Source organism: Ictalurus punctatus, chromosome 24 (assembly GCF_001660625.3).
Source record: "Ictalurus punctatus breed USDA103 chromosome 24, Coco_2.0, whole genome shotgun sequence".
NCBI classification, from domain to species: domain Eukaryota; kingdom Metazoa; phylum Chordata; class Actinopteri; order Siluriformes; family Ictaluridae; genus Ictalurus; species Ictalurus punctatus.
Window position 1 is genome coordinate 10,586,805 of NC_030439.2, and position 20,922 is coordinate 10,607,726.

The 20,922-nt window shown below is 39.0% G+C and overlaps 1 protein-coding gene across 1 annotated transcript; it reads left to right on the forward strand.

Annotated features, from left to right (window-relative positions):
• Window positions 1-742: 742 nt before the first annotated feature.
• On the forward strand, window positions 743-3,304 carry arl4ab (ADP-ribosylation factor-like 4ab). Its single transcript, XM_017455188.3, has 2 exons — window positions 743-916; window positions 1,652-3,304. Exon 2 carries the CDS (start codon window positions 1,751-1,753, stop codon window positions 2,354-2,356), a length of 606 nt encoding a protein of 201 aa, XP_017310677.1. The 5' UTR covers window positions 743-916; window positions 1,652-1,750; the 3' UTR covers window positions 2,357-3,304.
• Window positions 3,305-20,922: the final 17,618 nt, after the last annotated feature.

Here is a 20,922-nt window from a genome sequence, read left to right on the forward strand (position 1 = left end):
AGACCCTGAATATTATTTGTAACCGAAAGAAAGTCTGCACTATCAACCATTCAGCAATTCACTTTTTTTATTTATACCTATGCATTTAAGCACACTTCAAGACACATATGCTAAATGTTGATAAAAATGCTACCTTCAATGCAACCTATTCTTTTTTACTCTATTTAGGTAACTTCCTAACAATATCTCTACAGTGTATAATAACAATAATAATAATAATAATAATAATAATAATAATAATAATAATAATAACAGTGCATTCAATGAATGTAGCATCTAACACAAAAATGAAGCATTATCCACCAAGCTGCATGACTGCAAAACTACATATAAAATGAAATGTTTAATGTGTTTAAAGTAATGGAGTAACATTATTAAAATCAATTTATTTATTTATTTGTTTGTTTTTAGCTATAATTTAATAAAGGATGCCTTATTGGTAATCTTGACCTTGTATAAGATCATAAGATCAGTCTTATATATAAAATCAACGTTAAAGTAAAATTTTCAGCACTCCAGTTTTGGGACTTTACAGTAATCCCCACTGCACATGAGCCCGACACAGAAAGTCCTTATGATAGTCCGCAAGCGCGCGCGGAAGGCGGTAGGTGTGTCTCGAACAAAAGATGAGCGTGACTTCTGGCCAATCACCATTCAGCAAAGCCGCGAGCTTGTATTGAAACGGACCAATCAGGAGCTCTTGTATGTTGTCAGCCGACGCAGCAGGGCTCGAATAAACTGGCAGGCGGCTTGCTGTATGTATCAGTCAGGGACAGCGAGTCAGTGAGCCGCGGCGCTGTGTAGAGAAGGGGTGTTGTAGTTGGCTCATGTCGAACGGTCTTAATAGAGAAAATACGTCGCTGTGGAGACGAACAGACGAAATTATCCTTTCCAAACAGCGGACGGAGCGAATAAGGTGAGTGTCAGTGTTATATTCTGTCTTCACATCCACCTGTGTGTTATGTGCCGGTAAATTTATTCTGAGGGGTTTTAATGATGATGATGATGATGATGGTGATGGTGATGATGATGATGATGAACACACCGCAGCAGCCTGATGCACGCGATTCCGACTCACTTGTTGGCAGCAATTACAAATTGATTTTTATTTGACGGCAATGTTTCCCTTAGCAACTGCACTCACGGATGGCCGGCGACAGCGTCTTAGTCGTAATGCAGATTATACCCGATTTATCATCATTACATTTGGTTAAACAGTGACCAAACTAACGGGTTTCCATTTTATTTTCTGGAAGCACCTGCACCACATTTATCCTGAAAAAGTGGCATGAATAGAAGCCAGTGGGCGGAAAGAAGCCCGTTCTTGTCATTCATTGTGGATTTTTTTTATTGCAGTTGAATGGGATTAGGCTTTGGCAGTAGAGAGAATTAGCCTATGAAACCTCTGCGCTCTCCACTGCTGCTACATGTGCAAATGGGGTGTCGGGCTCCTGCTGATTTTATTCCACATTCATCCTTCCTGCCTCGGAGTGACATCCAGCTAAGATAAAGCTGTGTGCGATTTTAGAATGACAAAGGGAAAGCCCACTTTAGATCCAGTTTCTCAAGCCGAAAACCAATGAACTGTGTGTTTGTTAGGGACTCGCACTGCTGGCCTCATTGCATCAGCTCTCTTTTCATCTGCTTTCAGGTTCTTGCGGTCTCCAGGGAGTGAGAGAAGCCTTGCGACTGCTTGGTGAAGCAATAGTGGCTTCTGGTCTCTTCAGTCTCCCTTTTCACCTTTGTCAAGATGGGGAACGGTTTATCGGAGCCCCACAGCATCTTCCCGGGACTGCCATCGTTCCAGGCCTTGCATATTGTCATTCTCGGACTGGACTGTGCCGGCAAGACTACAGTGTTGTACAGGCTGCGCTTCAATGAATTTGTGAACACGGTCCCAACTAAAGGCTTCAACACTGAAAAGATCAAATTGGTTCTGGGCACTAAAAGTCGAACGACAGCGTTCCACTTTTGGGATGTAGGCGGTCAGGAGAAGCTGCGGCCGCTGTGGCGCTCATACACGCGCTGTGCAGATGGCCTTGTGTTTGTGGTGGACTCTGTGGACACTGAGCGCATGGAGGAGGCCAAAACAGAGCTGCACAAGATCACAAGGCTGCAAGAGAACCAGGGCGTCCCTGTGCTTGTGCTGGCTAACAAGCAGGACCTGCGTAGTGCGCTACCGCTGGGTGAACTGGAGAGGCTGTTGGCGCTCACTGAACTCGGTTCCCACACACCTTGGCATCTCCAGCCGGCTTGTGCCATCATTGGAGAGGGCCTACAGGAGGGTCTGGAGCGTCTGCACGGCATGATCAGCAAGCGGAGGAAGATGATGAGGCAGCAAAAGAAGAAGAGATGAGTGAGACGGGTTAGTCAGGTTCACTCATCTTGTGATTACATGCCTCCTGTCACTGTGCACTGGTGGATCCATTGATTTTACTGGTTGAGTTTTATCAGCCTGATTGATAGAGCTGATTGATTGCAGTTCAAAGACTGTTCGTTAACCACTGTAGACTATTGATTTGTCACCTTGGTCGTGGAAGGGTGCGCCGGAGTTGTCCAGATGACATCACAGGACCTTTGATACTACTTAAGTGGACATGTTGTTCATTGATTTCTTATGAAGGTAAACACTGGAGGAAAAACTCGTACATCGTGATGTTCTTTGACCGACAGTGTTAAATAATCTGTGATCCACATGTGAATTAATGAAGCGAAAAGATAGATTACCAAAGCCCCTGCGGAATGTTCTGAAAAATCTAATGTACACATAGTGGTGATCTTTCACTCCTGTTCATGTGCTAAACACAAGCCTTTTTTTATTGGACCACTGTTGCACAACACAGGTGGCGTTGTAAGGAGAACCAGGATAAGCTTTATGCGTCACTACTTGGGAAACACATAAATGATTGCGTATAACGTCAGAGAACTGAGTGCTTCACCAGCCAAAACACATGCAGTCCTGCACTTTCAGGTGTCTTGTTTGAAGGTTAACAGGACTTCTCCCAGGGTTCCTGAAGTTTTTCTGTCTTTACAATCAAAGTGGAATGATGGTGTTATTTGTAGTACTATACACCATGTGTGCTTCCCTCTACATTTAAATGCACTTTAGCAAACCCCTTTTGTAGACTATGAACATCAGATTTTGTATAAAACCTATGACATTGCTTCAGATGAAGCGTTTTATAAGTTGTTTCATGTTCAGGTGTGTCATTTTGTCACTCAGTATGTGTGTGATGGAGGGCTTTGTATGTGTCAAAAGTTATGCGCCTTGAATAAAACAACAGATTCAATTAAGAAACTTGAATATTTTGAGTCCTGATAGTGTATTGCATGCTTTTCTCTGCTTTTTATTGTAATCATAAGCCAGTGATATTTATGGAATTTCTTATATACTAAATCCTAATCTGATAATGATATCTAGACAACTGAATTCAGTGGACGTTGGCCTTTTAGTCTGTGGCGTGGAGAAATTGTACCATGCCTTATTTAAACGGAAGTGCTCCATTCCATGCGAGTAACATACACTTTTCCCCTCTTCGGCCTCCACCACAATGACATATAAGCCGATCTTCACAAACACACACACATACATGTCCATTCCCCATGTTGAATGCGATGTCAGAATTAAAACAGCTTGAGTTTGACTGGAAGTGGGCTATTTAAAGTCTGAACAATTCAGCAGATTGATAAGATCTCTGCCTATATCAATTACATTATGGTGCTTTAGAGATATCTGATCACATAAAAGTGGCCCAGGGCAGCAGAGTGACTCAGAGGGTAGTGCTGCCACCTCACAGGGTACCTGGTTCGATCCTGAGCTCAGGTAACTCTCTGTGCTGAGTTTCACATGTTTGCCACGTGGGTTTCCTCTAGGGTCTTCAGTTTCATCCCACCTCCCAAAAACATGCAGGTAGGTGAACTGGCTATGCTAAACTCTGGTTACTAAAGATGAATGAATGAATTAATGAATGAAAAAATGTACATCCTACAAAGACAAGCTAGCTAAGAACTCACAAGTTCTTGCAATATCTTCTCATTATGTCCTAGAAAAGCATGGAGCTGTAAATAGTTGATATCTGAACGTCATCTCAAACTTGTCAAGCTCTCAGTCTGGTTGGTTTTGGCTAAAGTCCCCACAGAGGTGTGTTGACTTTGGAAAGGATCTGGCATGACTGTATTTAGGAAACACTTCTCTGAAAACAATGAGGTGCTAACATGGGGACAGAGGCCTTTCCAGCAGCTGACGCATCAAAACAGGAGATTTGCTGGACTTATTTGTGCTTATTTTTGCTCTTGTTGGCGGGAAATGTTAGAGACGTGAGAGAAGAGCACCTGTGGCTATGTTTCCAGGCTAGAGATTTATTGAATGGAATTGGCATGCTTCTAATTGTGGTCTGGTTTAGGAAATATGCAAAACAAATGCTGCAATTTACAGTATGGAAAAGAAAAGTTGTGTTTGGCACAGCTATGTGGAGAACGTACAATCACTTCTAAAAGAATTCTTAATTCCAACCACCATTGCATTTTTTAGAAAGACAGCACCAAGACTCAGTAATGAAGCATGGATTGCTGGAGGGCGAGAGAGAGAGAGTGAGTGCAGTGAGGAAGAGAAAGAGCGAGAGCAGTGTTTTGCTAACTGGTTTGGTTCTATGTTTAAAATGGTTTTGAAAAGAGGACTAGAAAATCACACCTGACAGTCTCTGCCTCCCATACTATGTGGATTTGCTGAGGAATTTTAATGATTCAGAACATACCAGGCCTCTGTGTTTTCATGTAAAATATAGTCTTTGCGGGGAAGCTGGCAGTGTGCCAAGTACCCAGTGATTTGTTCCATTACTGCTTAAGCAGGGCCTTGTAGTTCCCATGACGGTGAGAGGAAGTAGACCTGGTTTATCAGACCCTCCCTACAGCTAATAGATCAGTTGTACCCATACACCCACATCACGCCTCTGGCTCTTCCTGTACTACTGTGGCCTCTAGCCTGAACAAATTTCCTTTTGATCATGTGATGTCATTAACAGAGGATTAAAGGGCTTTGTGTGGCACAGCAGAGTTTATTCTGCCTAGCACACTTCCTGTTCCTCTTGTCCCTGAGCTAGAACATACTCTCTCAGGCTATGGTGCACTACTATTCCACCTCTACCTTCACACTACTCAATTCATGCATGCCACTGTGCTACTACATCCAATTATAAAAAGGCACCTCAGGCACCTTAAAATGTTGCTCATGGTCATAAAGTCTACTCTACACTGTCAATTAGGCCTTTCAAAGAGGAATGTTGGGCAGATCTGCTATGTTTCTTTCACAGCTGAGACTGATTGTGATTTCCAAATTGTACGATAAATATTGCAGCTATGCAGTGAAGATGAAGACAAATTTGACCCTCACATAGACACATGTATAAATGCCTGCAATTATAGGCTTCTTTCAGTAGAGTGAAGAGCAAACTTACATTAAATGGAAAGTAGAGGTGAAGGAATGGCAGACAGGCTCTATACTTTATGACAAGATTAGGAACACTTCCTGATTTGGGCAAATACACTCAACGGAACCTACCGGTAATAAAATCGCTTTAAAACAGCAACTGATAAATGGCACTCCATTTAAATCCATATCAGTTAATGTACTGGTGTCTCCGTGGTTTCATTCATTCAGTCTGGCTCCTTTCTAAAGTGACAGACCTGCTTAAATTTAGATTAGCAAAACCTTTGGGCAGGATAGCCTATCACAGATGTCTAGCTGCATGGCTGAGGGTCGAATTATGTGTGTGTGACGTGAACAAGCCTGGGTGGGGTTCGTGGCTTCTAAGCAGAAGGGAAAGCAGACAAAGATAAGTGTAGAACCACTCCCTGAGAATATCTCTGACTCACGCCCTCTCTTCTCAGAATCTCTTGACTGTCTTCTCAACCTTTCTGTTGCTGCGTGCCTAATGCCTCTGACTGTTGCATTAATGTCATTTAAAAAAAAGCTTCACTGCACATAATTAGATAGTCAATTTATTTCAGTCTCAGAAACGATTAAAAAAACACATTAAATATCTTGGAAATCTTGAAAGGGAGGCATTCTTAGCTGCAAAATTACTGCACAGTCATTTCATCTATTGTTGCAGCTTATAATAATGAGGGTATAGTCATTACACGAATAGGCAATTATTCCAAGTGCTTCCAGGGCTTTCTATTTTAATCATGTGTCCTTAAATTATAAAGGCAAGATCTGGCTTTTTGCACTTGCTAACTTATAAAACAGTGGCAACTTTCATGTCCTGTATACTTTATACCCAAGTGGTCATTTAATTATTATATACTATATACAGCTAAAGAATGTAGATTCAGTTTGAAGGACACTCATTGTTTTTTCCTCAGAGGATTAGCATCTGATTTAACACATCTGTGCATTTTGAATAACCGCACACATGTGCAGCTTGATTGCTAAATCTACCACAGTTTACTTGACTGTCTCAGGGCTTGTCTGGGTTTATTTGGATTAACACTGCTTTGGTCTGGTGGCTGCGTGATTCACGCTTGCACGAAAGCCACATGTCTAAGAACGGCAGTTTCGTTTGAAGAGAAAATCAAAAGTAAAAGTTAAAAAAGTAAAATAGAGGAAAGGCATGCCTTAACTCTTTGTTAATGTTGGAATTTACATTGCTTGTAAGTGGAGTCAAAAAGTGTGACCGCACATAAGAGGCCACAGAAGGTGTATTTTGTGTTGACTTATGTTGGACAGGAAGCAAGGGTCCACACCACCTTGTCCATTTCCTCTCTTTCTCTGATTAGAGGTCAGTGGTCATGACGATGGATTTATGAAACCTTAAACAACTGCGTCTAACAAAAACATTTTGTACAACACAGTAATTCCCAATATTCTGCATTTCCATGAAATGAACACCTCCTTTCACTTTCCTCAAAAGCTCTTTAATGTGACCAGATAGAGTTCAGTAAACATTTGACTTTTTATGCAGATACATTCCCTTTGTATTTCAATCTACAAATAAGAAATAAATGGAGTGAACCTGATGTTGTTTTTAAACTTATTAGTCAAGTGTGAAAAGGGAAAGGAAACAATCGAAGAATCACAGAATTATTCAGTTTGATTTTGTTCTGTGGCTGCACTTCAAACACGCCATCAAACAAGCTGTAATACCTTACAAATGCCAGGTTTAATTCAGCCAGAGCTTGTTAAAAAAAACAACTTCACTTTCATCAAAAGACTTTCATCTGAAACACATTTTAAAATTTATGAATTATGCACAAGTATGACGGCACAGCTGCAGTCTCCCTATTCAACTTGTAGTAAAGTGAATGGCTGGGGGGATTAACTGGCATAATTGTTAACAGTGGATAGTCATTTCTGGATAATATGCAAGGATTTGGGAATAAATATAATGGTTTATGGGGTAGTGTGCAAATTGAATTAGGCTCCCAGTGTATGGCAGGGTTTTGTACAGTAATTGTTGATTCTTGGCTTTCAGGGTCATAATATTAATTCGTGAATAAACTTAAGAGTTTCATGAGACTTTGTAAATCCTTTCACTGGATTAAAAATGAGAGAGAGAGGGAGGGTTGAGCTTTGGGTGTGGATCTTAACACTAGACAAGGAAGTATGGATAGGAAGTATTCTGCTTTGTTGTTTGTTAGCAGGGTGGGGATGTCCTGAGCTTTCTATAACATCAGCGATGTGCTCAGAAACCAGAGTGATCAAATGAATAAATGAAATTCTTGTTTTTGTTAAAGAGCCGAGGATCTATTATATTGTCCGAATGGCTCTATATATTATCTTCATTAATGTAATGCCATAATCTATGAATTTTATTAAATATGCAGATTAAAAATGTCCCCTTGAGCTTTTGCTATCCTTGAAAGCTAGACAGCTGGTTCACTGCTAATAAGCAAGTTTACATTTGTAACAGGTAGACACGAGTGGGATTTTAGTATCAAAGTACAGTTTATTTTGTTATATTCTCAGATTAGTTAAATTTGCTAGCTAGCTAAATATCTTACATATAGGTTGTGTGGCTAAAAGTGTTTGGTTAGCACATCATACTTTATAATTTGTACTGATGCCACAAATTCTCAAATCTGATTGGTCAGGTGTTGGTTAATTTTGTCTATAATTCCTAATTCATTTACTTAAAATATTTTTTCTATTTTCTAACTTAAATGGTAAATGGTCTGCACTTATATAACACTTTTATTGTCTCATTCACACACACACACACACACACACCAATGATAGCAGAGCTGCCACGCAAGGTGCTAACTTGCCATCGGGAGCAACTTGGAGTTCAGTGTCTTGCCCGAGGACACTTCGGTATGTGGAGTCATGTGGGTTGGGAATCGAACCCCCAAACCTACGATTAGTGGACAACCCGCTGGACCACCTGAGCCACAGCCACCCATGGCTGTGAACTTGAATTCATTTTCTAATTCCGTTCTACAGTAACAATTAACTCCCAGGGACCTGTATGGCAGATGGCTCCACATTCAAGGCTCATAATAAATTGATTAAAAAAAACAAACAAAAAAAAAGACATGCTGCTATTTAATAAAGAAAAATTGTTCATTCTTGATATGGTGAAATAAGGAGGCTTTTGTGAAAAGGAGGATTTTGTGCTTTCTCAGTGACAGACATTTTTTGTTTTATTAATTACAAGACTGAGAGAGAAATGAAAGGCTAGTTTGGGCACAAGTGTTTATAGTTGCTATAAAATAAGGTATTACTAATTTGTCCTCTGGGTGTTCATCCATTTTGCATACTGCTTATCGTACACAGGGTCACGGGGAGCCTGGAGCCTATCCCAGGGAACCTGGAGAACAAGGCGAGGGACAGCCTGGATGGAATGTCTTTGGACTGGGGGAGGAAATGGGAGTACCCAGAGGGAACCCCCAAAGACCAGGGAGAACATGCAAACTCTGCACATACAGGGCACGGGTGGGATTTGAACCCCCAACCCTGGAAGTGTGAAGCAAACGTGCTAACCATTTAGCCACCATGAACTCCCATCCTGTTATTTCCTGTTATTTCCATGTTATTTCAAATAAACATTCATATTATAAACAAGTTGTTAAAAAAGTATGTTCCCTAAAGTCCTTACGTGACTGTAATGTCCTAGTACCTACCTACTGATGATCATTTCCATACCTATTTCAATAGGTATGGAAATGATTTAACAGCCCTGTCTTCTCATGCACATTGCTCACTCATCTGGAAGACATAGAGGCCTTGCAGTAATTCAGATATCTGAGTTAAACAACTCTTCTTGGCATAGTGGGGAAAAGGCAGTGTGAGTGCCACTAGAAGCACAGAGGGTTGTCACCATCTTGGCTCCACACACCTGCTATTAAGCTGGAGAGCTCAGGTGAAGACTGATTGAATAACTGTGTGTGAAGAGCTGTGTTTGTGTATAGGTTGGTGTCGTGTGGCAGATGTTTACCAGAGTAAACAAACAGGATTTATCCTCTCGGCAGGACAGCACCACTAAGCCTGGACTCATTATTTCTTTGGGTTGGCATGAGGAAATGAGGCTCTCAGTAATCTCTCACTGCAAAGCACCATTTACCCAGAAAAGGGCTTAATGTCTGTGAGTCACACAGAACAACTGAACAAAAACTTTAAATTGTCCCAGGAAGTGAAACTCTATTATCAAATTTGGATATGAAAATAGAATGGAGAAAAAGTTCACAGCTTACGTACTGTGTATGACTGCAGGGATTTGTAGAGATTTATTTGAATAAGAATTTAGTTGAGAGATATAATACTTTTGTGTTAAAGTGCAGACAGAGTCTCTATTGTCGTGATGGATGTAATCAGTTCCTGTTTTCATTGGAGCAGACAACAACAAAATGTAAAATGTAATTATAAATATCAAACAACATACAGCAGGCGTTTGGCCCATGTGAGGAAGGAAGTGCTAAGTTGCTTAAACGTCTTAGCTGTGATACCGTGTCTATTTTTCTCATCTTACATAAATCCGTTGACATTTCCCCCTGTGTGTCTGCAGTTGTGTGTTCTGTGCAGTGACTAAGACTTGACTGCGGTCCAGCTGGAGCCACCTGTGTTTTTGTTAAAGACCAAACGCCAATTTGTTCTTGCTTTGCTGGAACAGACACAGCAGCCATAGAGCCCTGGGCACTGTCTTCACCCACAATAATATTTGGGGTAGAGTTGAGTAATGGCTATTCTTCATGCTATACAAGAATTGCTCAAAAGGGGGGTCAAACAACATGTTTACTGCTGCTAATCTCAAAAGACTAGAAGTTGCAAGTAATGTAGAATTCAACTGGATGGCAGAATTTTATTGTATTGCAGGGCTGTTCATTTCTCAGTCTTTTTTCAATGCAATGAGGCATATGAGTTATTATTATTATTATTATTATTATTATTATTATTATTATTATTATTTTAATAATAAAGTGTGTTGAAATCTGATCATGCTGTAAAAATATAGTCACATATTCTATGAAAAGAGAACGTCGAGCTAAAATACGTGTAGTTTTAGCTCTAACCTTTCCCCTCTTTCCTGTTCAGTCACTAACGCATCTCTTATCAGTGCCTTTTCCTGCTCTTTCATATGCCATCAGTATACCTTTTCCTCTTTCCCTCCATTTTCATACCCTTCCTTTATTGCCCTGGACTTTTCCACATGCTATCTCCCTCCCTTTCCTTTCCTTTCCTTTCCTGTTTTTTTTTTTTTTTTTTTTTTTGGTAACATTTTGACTTTTCCTCCTTCTCATTTTCTTCTCTGAAGTTCTAACTCAAAACACTTCTCTTTTAGCCCCCTAGCTTTTAATCCCATTTGTACTGTAACTCTCCTCCACCTCTATGTCTCCGTCTTTCTCCTGTCTATTAAGGCTGGTTGATATGAAGATAACTGTCCCCGTAGTGTGAGAACAATGGCAGGAGAGGAGTTGTTTTTCCTTATCCTGAGGTCACAGCAGGGGGAGGATGCAGCCAGGGGCCTTTAGTGGTGCCAGAGCGGTGGTGTAGAGTTTAACTCTGTAACTGATCACCGGCAAGCAGGCTCTATGTTTGTTCTTTGGTCAAATCACATTAGCTAAGAGGCTGTCCTTGACTCTGTAAACAATGTGTTATTGCACAAGGGTAAATCTGGTCAAAATGCTGTACAAAGGACAAAACAAAAGGTAAAATGCTCAGTCGTCTTATTGAAGTGGGCCGCATAAGAGACTGATAAGATCTTGTCCCAGCCACTAAATCTGAAATCGTGTTATGTTTTGTCTACGATTTCAGCTCATGGTGTATCAGAGTGTGGCATCAAAGCAATACTACATTTTTCCACCTCATCTCTATCAGCACCCAAAATCAGCACATTGCTCTTTTGAAAAATGAGGAATGAAAATGAAGAACACATTTACTTCAAACTGAGTCTAAGTGTAGTCTATATACGGGGCAGCTGTAGTTCAGGTGGTAGAGTGGGTTGTCCACTAATCATAGGGATGGCGGTTCGATTCCTGGCTCACATGACTCCACATGCCGAAGTGTCCTTGGGCAAGACGCTGAACCCCAAGTTGCTCCTGATGGCAAGTTAGCGCCTTGCATGGCAGCTCTGCTACGTTGGTGTGTGTGTGTGTGTGAATGAGACACAGTGTAAAGCGCTTTGGATAAAAGCACTATATATAAGTGCAGACCATTAACTACTTACAGCCAAATGTATTTGAAAATTAAGCTCCACATCTGTGTAATTCATCTTTTTTTAGAGCAGGAATTACTTTAGAGGGAAGTATTTGTGATTTTGTGTTACCAGTGTAGACATGTAAACCTGCTGTCTCATTGTTACCCTGATTGCACAGGGATAAACCTTTTTTACTTCATTGCTCTACTTTGGGAAGTTGGATAAAACTACACAAAGCAGCTTTCTTGTCTGTCTCAGCCTAGGACATTTCTAGAAACAAATAATGGTAGTTTTGAATTTGCATTGCATAGTCACATAATTTAAATGTTTAAGTGATTTTACGATTGGAGTGTCATTTGTGTCTCTCTGATATTACATTTACAAATAAGTTGTTTATATTTAAGATAAAGAAATTTTAAACCTTGGTAAAGTTTTCAGCACAACTACACGTGAATATTTCAGATAAGGAAATTCAAAATATGAATAAAACCACAACACTTAGAAAATAGAATTAAAATTTATAATCATTAAAATACCTCAAATATATTATTATTTTTGCATTAAAATGTGAATCTATTTAACATCTAGTGCTTGAAATATCATTTGCCATAAGTCATCTCATCATTATAGACTATGAAAAATGTACATTTTAGTTATGTCATATTCAACCCTGTTAACTGAACACATTCACCCTTATGAAACATTTGGAATAGTCCACAAATACCACAAAATGTTCAACAGGAAGTTGCATCATCTGCATTCCCTGAAGATCATGGGAAGAAGAAAAGTAAGTTTATTTTCAAATATATTGTGATATTGACTGATGAGGTCACTGTAAGTAGAACCCTGTAACTCAAAGTATAGATTGAAAATGAAAAATAAGTCAATCTTGTGTTACACACACACACACACACACACACACACACACACACACACACACACACACACACATATATATATATATATATATATATATATATATATATATATATATATATATATATATATATATATATATAAGAAACCTTGAAAAAAATTATGGTGAAAAATATATGGTTAAAGAATTAAGCTAATATTTTATATTTACTCATCTACCAGTATAAGTGAGTTTTGGAATCCACATTTTCTGTTCATTTCTTATTACACGTTATTGTGTTCTAATTCCTGACCATGGTAATCTCACAAACTCTACAGAGGCATTGGATGGCGATTACGTTGAAAAAACTCTGAAGAAAAAAAAAAAGCTGAGTGTTTTGTTTGATATCCTCTGTTTCAGAGTGACCTGGTGCTCACGCCACAAACTTGTTGGTTTTGTAATGACACAGCTGTAAATCCAGCAACTCCTCATGGGTTGGGTTTGCACATCTGACCTGGGTGAAAAAAATCAAAAGAACTGCTACTCTAGTGTGTGATTTCTCTTTCCTCTTCCCCCACTTAGGGTATATAACTGAGTTTCCACACAACATTTTCCCAGCATGCTTGTGGTGGGACTGGTTTACCTGTCAACACTTGCAGAAAGACAAGGAAGATAGGAAACATCTGTTCTTAACATGTGCTTGGCCTAAACTTGAACAAACATCTAGTCCAGAAAGAGGTGGGAGGATTCTGGTACTAGAACGTGAGAGAACAGGACAGTAACTGTGTATGTCACTTTATCATTCTTGCCGACAAATGTTCTTTCTATATGTCAGACTTAATAGGGGTCAAACTGCCATCTGGCATTTTATTTTCCTTTTAACACTCCTGATGTTGGTGCTATATTATTCATGCAGTATAGCTATTAAAAAAGTAAAATATTCTTAGGGGTCAAGACACATGAGAGGACAGACATCCCTTCAGTTAATATAAATGTAAAAAATTCCCCCTTTGTAAACCAGCCATATCTTTTTTAATCCATATCACATAACATATTATCTATACTTTGATTCCATTCATATTGTGAAATAAGAACCAAGATGTAATCATGCTATGTATAATCCAATACCATAGATGCATTGTCAGTTCTTTCTGTCAAACCAATATCTTAGCTAGCTACACTATCTGACCAAAAGTATGTGGACACCTGACCATCGCACTCATAAGTAGTTCTTCCCCAAACTGTTGCCGCAATGTTTGAAGCACGATTGTACAGAATGTCTTTGTATGCTGTATCATTACAATTTCACTTCAATAGAACTAAGGGCCCAAACATGTTCCAGTATGACAACGCTCCTGTGCACAAAGTGAGGCCCATAAAGACATGGTCTGCCAAGGTTGGAGTGGAAGAACTTGAGTGGTCTGCACAGAACTCTTTTGGGATGAATTTGAACGTCGACTACATGCCAGGTCTCCTTACCCAACATCAGCCTGACCTCACTAATGCTCTCGTAGCTGAATGAGCACAAATCAGCTACACTTCAAAATATAGTGTAAAGCCTTTCCAGAATAGTGGATGCTATTATAACAGGAAATGATGACTAAATCTAGAATGTGAATTTCAACAACCACTTATGGGTGTGAAGGTGTCCACAAACTTTTGGCAATAGAGTGTATCTAATTTCTGGGTCACAGGATAATTGGACTGATTTTGCCCACTTGATGATTGCAAAAATTGTCCTTATATTATGTTGGTCAGAAATGATTGTCACTCCTTAATATTAAATATGTTCAATATTTATGGCCCAACACCCCGTTGTTTGGAAGAAACTCCAACTGTCTTATTTTCTTACACATTCTATGCATGATGCATTAAAGGTGTAGAACCAATGACAGCTTAGCTGAACTGTCGTCCTATATGTTTGTTTAGATCTGAAGTCACTTTTGATCAAAGGAAACTTGACCAGATCCAAGAGTCTGGCTTATTGGTACCTATGTTAAAATAGTGTGAAGTTAGGTAATTATAGTGTTGGGGTTTAATGACAAAGAGACAAAGTAGAACAGAAAATCAGTCAAATCTGTCATTATATTTGAGGTCGCTCACATTTTCAATATTAATTGAACGATTATACACTTATAGAAAAGGAATAGTACTAAACTGTACTTTTCTTTGTAGCTGGGGCGGTACCCTGGATACATCTGTTGTATCTTTAATATGTATTTTTCACCTGAAAGCGTGGATATAGTGATCTTTGAAAATGATTTAAGGTACAGATATGGATCATAATCGGTTTTTAGAGTGAATCGTGATCATGATTTAACGGTACATCCCCTGCACCTTTCTAGGTAAAAGATACATATTAGGTACAAAAGGTGTATGCTTAAGGGTACCACCCTAGCAACAAGGAAAGGTACAGTTTATTACCTTTTTTGTGAGTATATAAATGTTGTAGTGTGGTCCATGCATAACTGATTCGTGTTGTTTTTTCTGCGTAGTTCCATTTTTTGATGATGATTAATACGGTATATGCCATGCTGTACTGCCCAGTGGGAAACTTTCTTACCCTTCTGAAATTATTTTAAGAGCAATTTATAATCTATGAATATAGCAACATTCTGTGGCAATAGACAACTGTAATATACATTCTGCTAAAAATCTATAGTCTAATGACTAAATTACTTGGCTTTATTTAGACAAATGCACAGTCTTATCACAGTATCAGATTAGTATCAGGCTGAAAAGCCTTTTATTGCCATGGTAATATTTATATATACAGTTTAAATCTTAACTAACATCATACCACTGCTTCTTTCCATTTCATAATCCCTCTACAGATTCTCCTTCACCATTAACATCAAGTTAAACAACAGTGATTCCAAATCCTGTACACCTGTTAAATGTGCCTGAAGATCAAAATGTTCTGAGGGTTTGGAATCATTAGTGTGGATGAGTTGTTTTACGTCAGTAGCTGCGTCTCAGAGGAGAGCAGGGAGAACAGGTAGGGATTACCCAGCAACCTCTTAACTCTCTACGTGATGAGACTGAAGTTCCTCAACCATGACTACCATCACAACAGTTAGTTCACCTTCCTCTTGGCTAGCAAAGCATATATTTGTGCTTTTTTTTTTTTTTTTTTTTTTAAAAGAAGACAAAAAATGGATCTGTGCATTTGTCTTCCTGCCTTTCTTTTAGTGGGTCTGTATTCAAAGCATGCCTGTGTGCTGAGTGATATGAAGTAAGTGTTTGGTGCGAGCCTAATGGTGCTGTGATAATATTTACAACAATCTAAGACAGTTGAAATGCGTGCACACCAACACACCCAAACACACACACACACACACACACACACACACACACACACACACACACACACACACTATTTTGCAGGAAAATCTCAGGAGAGCAGGCCTCCCAATGCAGACTCTTTCAATACATGTGGGATTGATTTTACTGTGTATGAGTGAGAGCACTACAATAACAGTGTGCAGGAACACATCCCTCAAGGCAGTATGAGAAACAGAATAACACACTGAATTGAAAATACAACTATATTGTGTGTGTTATGTAACATAGACCCAGCTTTCAACATGATCTAATTCATAATTACAACCTTAACCCGGTCACTTACTCATATGGTGCTTTTCACTAGCGATTAAAATACTACTGCGGATTTCACAAACTGATTTCACACTCACCAGATCATATCTCAGTTGTGATCCCAACACCTGATGGAGGTTTTGGACTGACAGTGTTAGACAGTGCTTTACAGCACCATCATTTCTACAACATCAACTGAGTGAATATATTCAGGAAGATTGCTGTTCATTCCTCCAGAACAATTCCAGAGACTTGAATCAATGCCAAGACACATTGAAGCTGTTCTGGTGACTCATGGTGGCTTAACACTTTACTAAGTCACTTTATGGGTTTTATTTTTTCCTTTAATGTGTCGATTAGCTCATATTGAGAACCATCACACATGAGAGACACATTGAGCGTACGTAATGAACCAAACAAATTGTATAATCTTAGTGAAAATACAGCGGTTTCAACTCTTACATGGTCATTTTGGATTCAGACTAACTTGATGATAGATTTTATGTAAAGCCACCAGAAAAGGACATTTGTAAAGAGAAAAGGACTTGACAGCTAATCACTATACCGCTAATAAAAACTGCTATACTGTGCTGTGTGGTGCAAAAGGGAATCTAATAAAAGACATATTGATGAGTGCATTGGACCAGTCAATGATCTGCACTATTTCTACCCATATGACTAAGGTTTGTACAATTGGTACCCAAAAAAGAGTACCCAAATTCAACAATGGTACTGTCAGTGAAAACAACATTGTCAAACAACACTAAAGCGGTAAATCACCAATGCCATTTACATCCATGCAGCTTCAACAGTAAACAGTTCAACTGCAAACTTATTTCCTTGTAAATATTCTCACATAGTGTGATGCACTCTCAGGTTATTAACATTTAACATGATTTAATTGCTCAGAGTTTATATCCCTTATATATAAGGGCTGAGCTGAAGACATTACCTCATTCTGGTTCAACAAGTGTCAGGTCCATCTATAAAAAAAATGGTTCTATTAGTATAAATTGCATCCTCCTAAAATCATCATGGTTTCTGGGTATCCTCCAGAAAGATTCTGCAAATATGGAATCCTAATGGCTAACGTGGTTTCTTACTGACAGGTACTATCTTTCTTTGTCAACTTGTCATGTAATAAGTCTCTTGGAGGTAATTGATATCTACTCTGATCTTTGCACTCTAAAAAGCCTCAACTAGCACAAATCACTGGACCTTAATATAAGATTCTTCTGATTAAAAATCACAAATGGTGGTGACCATTATTTATCTCGCACCTCTGCCTTATGCCTTCAGTTTTGCCATTTCTACTCACCATCATTAAGCTGTGGTGTATTAAATGGGAAAAACTGTCCATCCATCCATCCATCCATTTTCCATACCACTTATCTTACACAGGGCCGTGGGGAACCTATCCCATGGAATTCAGGGTACAAGATGGGGGACACCCTGGATGGAGTACGAACCAATCACAGGGCACAATCAAATACACATTCATACACTACGGACAATTTTGAAATGCCAATCAGGCTACAATGCAGGTCTTTGGACTCAGGGAGGAAACCAAAGCACTCTGAGGATATCCCCCAAAGCACGGGGAGAACCTGCAAACTCTGTGCACACAGGGTGGAGGTAAGATTCGTACCCTATTCGAATTGAACCTAATTCATTATGAGTTTATAATAGTATTTATAAAATAGCACTATTGATTTCTCAAATCTGGTTGGTCAGAATGTGTTGATCATTTTCTATAACAGCAGCTCTTACAGTAATGCCAGCTGCAAGGCTTATACTAATGCACAGGTTTATCATAATGTGCTCACTCTAATATGTTAGCATTTCCATAATAATAGCTAACACAGGGACTTATGTTCCATAAATGTTTATTTAGCACATATGGAAGGTAAATAAATAAACAAATAAGTAAATGAATAAATAAATAAATAAATAAATAAATAAATAAAAATCAGAGGTAAAGCTTTCACTTTAAGTTTTCAATCACAGGATGGAAGACTGTGTAGCTTCTTCGTGACATGACAAGCGGCATTTTTTGTTTTATTAATATCAGGAGAGAGGCTGGGGAGGGAATGGCTGTGTATAACTGCTATGACATAAGAGATAAGCACACATGTCACTGTAAATGTAACTATAAATGAAAAATGTGTGACCATTCTTTACTCACTTAATAATTGTTTAGTTCGGCAAATTGCTGTTGTACAAGATGATTCAAATCCTCAAAGCTTTCAGTTATTAGAAAATAATCAATCTCAGGGTGTAAATAGTAAAAAATGTGCCCCATCACATTCAAATAAAAAATATTTCTATTGACCTATTTTCACAAATTAATATTAAAAGACTAAATTAAAAAAACATTTCAAAAGGAATTTTTTAAATAATAATAACAATGGTTCCTATAGCTAATACTGCAAAGGGAGTAAATATTTGTAACTGCTGCCCTTGTTCTGATATAGAATCTTAACCTTGAACAAACTAAACTAAGACACAGAAAAAAAGAATATCACATAACAGCAAATAAGTCACATACATCCCCTCTCCCGTTTCACTGGCAATATACCTAAAGTGGATTTTCATTTGCGGTTCTCCTCTAATATCATATCTCACGCTAACAGAGTTGTCTGTAGCTTTGTGTACGTGATAAAAGCTTTCAGAAAATTGCTTTACATCTACTGAGCAAAGATTAGCAGCTGCACAGGCTTAAGGGAACACACTTCACTTAAAACCAAATGAGAGTCATTTCTCTGGCACCCTGCAGGTCTGTGTGGGACCAACACCTCCATGTAAAGAGGCAAAACTCAGTGGGGGGTAGATCCCTTCCAAACTAATCAGTGTACATGTATCCTTAAACAATTACTGATGAAATCCCACATCACGTGTTCATAGATGCAAAACCCACAGTTCCATTTAGTCTAATCGCTACCATTTCACATTTAACCCCCAATTGTGTCCGCGTGTGTATGTATGTGTGTGTTTATTCAAGCTGAGAGCTAAACTGTGACCTTACAAAGAGTTTAGATGCAGTCCCTTTGTGCATCTGTCACAATGTAACATGTGTCTTTGCCTTGCATCTGTTCTGTCCTGCTCCATCTTGCTAAAAATTCAGCTTTAATTAACTCCATACTTGAAGGATCTGCAGTGCATTGTTCAGATTTCTCTCTCTCTCTCTCTCTCTCTCTCTCTCTCTCTCTCTCTCTCTCTCTCTCTCTCTCTCTCTCTCGCTCTCTCTCTCTGACACACACTCTGAATTACAGAGATTCAGTTGCAGGTTCTAAATAGCCAATGCTGTGTTGTGGAAAAGAGGGAGGGTCGTAGTGAAAGACTGATACTTGAGTTACAAATGCTGTGAGTGGATCTAGAACTGGGTTTCCCCACTGAGCATATAAAACAAACTGAGAAGAACAATGTAATATAATCAGTACTCTCTTTTTTTTGTATATTCTGATTCATTCTCAGACACAAACGGAAGAAGGTCAACACACAGACTGAGCCTCTTGGGTGGCCCTGGAACAGTTATACACAAGGGTGTAGGTATGGTAGCTCAGGGCAGCAGCATGCTTGTGAACCGATGCTAATCCTGAGACTAATATCTTTAGGTCGCATGTGCAGATGTTTAATCAATAAGCTACTCGGAACACAAAATCATGGGCATTGTGTGGGGATTCAAACCCAGAATCATCGGTGTACTCGGCAGGTACAATGACTGACTAGGCCAACATAATCCTAAAAAGAACAGTATGGAGGTTGAAATGTTAAAAGAAAATAAATATAAATTTTATATATATATATATATATATATATATATATATATATATATATATATATATATATATATATATATATATATATATATATATATATATATATTTCACCCCATTTTCTCCCCAGTTTAGTCGGGGCAATTCCCACATAGGGTATGTCTCAATCAGCTCCCTAGTTCAGTAGTCAGGGAAGGCACTGATCAGGGAGTCAGCCATTTTAAGGGCTGTCGCAATCGCAAAATCCTTCCAATGTACTGGAGCGTTTGCTTCCTAAAAATCCCATAATGCACCACAAAAACTAGAGAGCATCGATGTGCACTATGTTACCTTACTGGAAATGACATCATATTTTCTGAAGCCTTTCAGCTCGAAAAAAAAATGGCGGATGAACTCTCAGCCAAATTCCGGCTACGAATGTACTGTAAGTGTAGCTTGTTATCGTTGTTGTAGCTCTCAGATGATTATTAACGTTAGTGATTTTGAACTTTATTTGACGTGCTATATACAGTTTGATTGAGTCTAATGACTTTTAAGTGTTTAATGATTTTTTAAAAATCCACTAGATTCCTACGATCCTGCTTGAAATACCACGACTGCAATGTGTTCACTTAAGCTAAAAAATGTATATGACATATTAAACTTAAATATTTTAAAGTTTTGAATTTTTGGTGATGTTTTACTGCAAGGATGTAATCATGCCACCGGAAATTGAGTTATCAGTGTCCCAGTGTGTAGTGTGCCAGAGTGCTTAACAGTGCCCAAACCTGACCTAGGGAGCTTGGAAGCTGATTGAGACATAGCCTAACTCTCCAATTATCACACATCAACTACCAACTGAGGAGGGTGGGGCAAACACATACTTCCACCGAGACAGTCGAAGCCAACCTCAGCATCTTTTCAAATTGCTGCACATACTGCATCACAGGGTAGTATAACATACTTAGAGCAATGGGCTATGTACTCTTGTCCACGTACAAGAGCACACAGAGCCCCACAATTGCCCTCCCACACAACGATCACAGGCAGTTTAGCTCTCTTCTTCACTGAGAGATGCTCTTCC